The 4,440-nt window shown below is 31.6% G+C and overlaps 1 protein-coding gene across 1 annotated transcript; it reads right to left on the bottom strand.

Moving 5' to 3' along the window:
• Positions 1-584: 584 nt before the first annotated feature.
• LOC111915883 (protein ECERIFERUM 26) lies at positions 585-3,343 on the bottom strand. The gene is made up of 2 exons (XM_023911512.3): positions 2,568-3,343; positions 585-1,839 (listed from the first exon to the last, which is right to left on the bottom strand). Exons 1-2 carry the CDS (start codon positions 2,994-2,996, stop codon positions 964-966), a joined length of 1,305 nt encoding a protein of 434 aa, XP_023767280.1. The 5' UTR covers positions 2,997-3,343; the 3' UTR covers positions 585-963.
• Between the last annotated feature and the right edge of the window lie 1,097 nt (positions 3,344-4,440).

Raw genomic sequence — 4,440 nt, 5'->3', positions numbered from 1 at the left:
AATTATTTCTGACAATTATCAAAACAAACATAAATGATAAGTGTTGTTAATAATAATACCAGCGATCATGTGAACCGATAATATTTTTTTGTTACCCTTCTTTGATGCATTCAATATAACTTATTAGACAAAGTAACATAGGTTTGTCAAAATTGTACCATGTAAAACCAACCAACATGCTACCAACTGAACCAAGAAAGTTGGTAGCCAACATATTTGGTAGCCAACATGTTTGGTTGGTAGTACCATACCAATTGAACAATCTTAGTACGGTAATAGTATAAAATTTTGAATATCATGATAATACGGTACCAACCAATTCATATATATATATATATATATATATATATATATATATATATATATATATATATATATATATAAACAAAATCGTATATTTCAAATTTTCAATTGTCAGTTGTGTTTAGTGTTTAGAGTTTTAAGAACGTTATATAAGTTATTTGGTTGCATTAGTCGATAGTTATTAACATGTTAAAACACAAAACTAAAATGTTACTGTAACGTTACTTCAATAGAATTATTTTGTAAATTAAAAGAACTACATAACCAATTTCTTTACTAAATATCAAAAGTACCCGATGTATTTGCTTATTTTAAAATCTTACAATAGAAAAATAAAATAAGTCGGTATATACCATTACCAATTTATATCAACCAAACTTGTTGGTAGCCAAATATATTGGTACCAAATATATTTGGTACGGCACTGGTAGCAATTTTTTTATACCAAGTATAGTTGGTACAATACACGGTTTAAAGAAAAACGAATTGGTACCGTACCAATTCCACCCCTAAAATAACATATCACACACATACACTACCATAAGAAAGATTTAATAGTTAAAAGCAGATACGTGCTGCCACTTTATGTCTCATTAAGTGGTACACAATTTAAATTATTAGCACATAATTTTATGCAATTTCCTCTAATCTTGGATGTGTTTATGCAATTGCAATACACCAATCTTCTTTAAGTGCCATTTTAAGATCAGTCATCTCATTCTCTTGCAATGTTATGCTTACTATCCTTCCATCAGAGCAACCTTTTGGTGTTGGAAGAACCAAAACAACACCTTTATCATCAATATTATCAATAGAACAGTTCACATAAACGGGTGTTTGTCCTCTCACTTCAATCTCATAAAATGAGACATCACTTAAATCGACAAAAGTCAAATTCGCTCCATAAATAAGAAAATCTGAAAGCATGTTATCGTTCTTCATTGCTTCTTCAATGTTATTTCGCTCATCGACTACACGACTCATCATCAATGACCCTAGTTGTATCGGGTTGCATTCAACTATAGGAATATCTGATTTGACCACGCCAATGCTTTGACTTTTATTAGTGATAGTTCCTTTGGTTCGATTTCTCAAATCACTTTTACATACTGTAACGGCTTGTAGTCCTGACTCGTGTCTAATTTTTCCTAAACAATGCCAAATCACAACACAGATACATTCGAATGGAGGAATTTGTACACCAACTTTCTCTTGACATATCTTCGCTTGTAACTGAGTCAACTCAGACATCGAAATATAAACGGAGAATGTCTCCATTTTGGACTTGCTTGAAGTAGACCAAAGGTCTCCAACTGGGCCAACCCGTTTTACGGAAAGTAGATCTGGGCTTGGATTTGGGCTTCGGGTATCAGTGACATTGGTTTGTTGTTGGGCCATGGTGATTGGTTGGGCCGGGTAATGGCCTGCAATGGCTTGAGGCCATAGCCTAATGAAGCTCATAGCTGAAAAAGCATCACCAAGTGTATGAGACCAGCTCATACCAACCGATGTGCCCCCACATTTAAACTTAGTTAACTGCACATGACAAAATTCAACAATGAATATTTATGAATTTGTATGTAAAACTGTATATATATTTCAATTTTATAAATTTTTTGAAAAGTGTACAAAACAATTAATAAAAGGCTTTACCCTAAAATGAAATTGTTGATATCTGTTACGAAACAAGTTATTTAAAATATAAAAGTTGATGTAAAATCAATTTAAGCATTAGTTAATTACCCTTTCATTTAATCATTAAAAGATATTAATTATGTTGGTATATAAAATTATTATAAGACATTTGAAGAGGTATCAACCAAACAGAAAGGTCAACGTTGCATGCTTTTATGATTTTATCTCATTATTGCTAAAGATAATGGAAGATAAAGTGATTCGAATACGTGGTACGAAATATATTACTCAACAATATAAAAATGATGGTGCTATTTTTCTAAATTTATGATTTGTTAAATTTCTAAAGTTTCCTTCCATAATGATAAAGAAAATTTGCAGATTCAAATGAATAATACATCGACTTTTGGCATAAATATATAGTGAAATGTTACTAAAAAGTTTCTAAAACTATAAATGTTGGAAACATTCTTACACTCAAATGGGAAAGGAAATAGACACGTTGATAGTTCTCTTATTGTTGTTGGTTTTATCATGGCCAAACATATCAAGTAAGTACACGTATTCAAAGCATAACATACAAAAAAAAAAAAAAAAAAAAAAAAAAAAAACAAGATTAGCAAGCAAACCTGTATCATAACCAATGGAGAGAAAGGTAGTTCAGGGCCAATAACGTTGTTGGGAACAACAAACTTGTGTCTCGAATCATATTTTGATTCGAGCCACTCATCGAGGCTCAGATGACAACTAGCCTCGATGATTCGCACTCCACCATCATTGCATTTGAGGATGGGTCGACCCGTATCCGTCCTCCTAAATCGACCACATGGGATATAGGCATGATTTAACCAATCGAACATTGTTCTCTTGATGTTAGTGATGTTGAAACCATCGAATGCTGGTGTTCTGAAGTAGTAGACGAATCGTAGGTAGTGAAGCTTCATGGCTTGGTCTAGAGCAGTTAGCTCCTGAAACTCATCATTCCCACATACTAACCCGGGTGCCACTGTGGAGATTTTGAGGTCGTAAATGGAGTTTTGCTCTTTTGATGACATCATTTTCAATTAGAAGTAGAATTTTGAAGAGTTGGATGTTGGATTTGATGGGTGTGGTTTGTTTATATATAGGAAAGAGATATTAAGGGTCTATGAGCCAACGTTGTTTGGAGATGTAATATTTATCAGAGTATGAGAGTATAAATTTAAAGGTCATTAATTGTTTCTTACAAAGTTTTTTCAAAATAAACGAAGCTTATAAAATAATTTGTACATGAATGAAGCGCGTCATTTAAAAAAAAATAGAATATGAAATAATAGATTAGATCAAAGAATGAAAATTCTTATGAACTGAAGATTAGAAGATAGCATGAACTTTTCGGTCAAAAGACAAATTAGTAATTTTAATTTTATATTATAAAGGAGACAATGCTACAGTTTTGATAAGAAAAATTGAAATGATACGAAGTTATGAACACGTGAGAGTGGATGAAAGATGAAGTATGAAATATGGGTTGTGGGGTACAATGTAGTTGAGAAATTAAAAGCATAATTTAATTTGGTCAATAAAGCAAGAGTTACTATGCTCGACCTCATCTTCTCGTAACTCATTGCTGGTAAGAAAATTAAAACTTTTGTAGGTAGTACTATTTATCATCTTCGTATATTAATTAAAAAAGTATTGCCAATGGTACATTTATGTTTATATCCGTATATTACTTCTTTTAATTTAAATAAAAATAATAGTTACAACACAGTCATATAAAACATGTCATTTTGAGTTATATTACACAAGAGATTATCATATAGTAGGAAACTTTGTGAGACTTTAAGAAAATAATCACTATCCTCATGTTTAGTTATACAAAAGAAAGTGTCAATAGATTTTCGCAGGTTTAGGGCGTGTTTGGCATGGAGCTTTTGGAAGCGTTTGGGAGCTTCTAGCTTTTAGCTTTTGACAAAATACTCTAGTTTAAACAAAAAGTTTCGTTTGGCAGTACGAGCATTTAGCTTTTAGTTTTAACAAAACGCTCCGATTCTAAAAATTACTTCATGTAGCGTTTAACAAAACGCTCATGAACTTTTGAAATCAATTTCCATAATTACCCTTAAAAATATATTTATATATTTATTTATTTTTAATCAGTTGTCCTTTTATGTAATTTTATATATTTCAAAAATTCTCAGCTACTTTCGCCAAACATTCATATAACAAATAAAAGTTATAGTTTCTCGCTACCAGTCACCTACTCACCTGCTACACGCTACCCGCTTCCAGCTAACAGCTATTTTAGTCAAACACGCCCTTAATTTACTATTTTCATAATATATATGACAGATTCGTGGTCCCCACCTAATAAAGCTTAATAATGGTTTGTGTGCCACATCTTTCGTGGAGTATTAATGTTTTGTTTGTTTCTAACGTAATGTTCATCCATACATACAATGTTCGTAATTTTTATTCGCTAAAGATTCATGAAGTCATCTACATTCATATATTTAAGGG

The sequence above is a fragment of the Lactuca sativa genome, chromosome 1 (assembly GCF_002870075.4).
Source record: "Lactuca sativa cultivar Salinas chromosome 1, Lsat_Salinas_v11, whole genome shotgun sequence".
Classification (NCBI taxonomy): domain Eukaryota; kingdom Viridiplantae; phylum Streptophyta; class Magnoliopsida; order Asterales; family Asteraceae; genus Lactuca; species Lactuca sativa.
The sequence above is the reverse complement of the archived record's forward strand: the minus strand, read 5'-3'. Positions and strand labels throughout refer to the sequence as shown.

Bases quoted from the DNA above. Each gene is read 5' to 3' on its own strand.
- LOC111915883 (XM_023911512.3), bottom strand. From the start codon at position 2,996: ATGATGTCATCAAAAGAGCAAAACTCCATTTACGACCTCAAAATCTCC. The intron at 1,840-2,567 runs GTTTGCTTGCTA...TGTCATGTGCAG, and splicing joins CTCCATTGGTTATGATACAG to TTAACTAAGTTTAAATGTGG.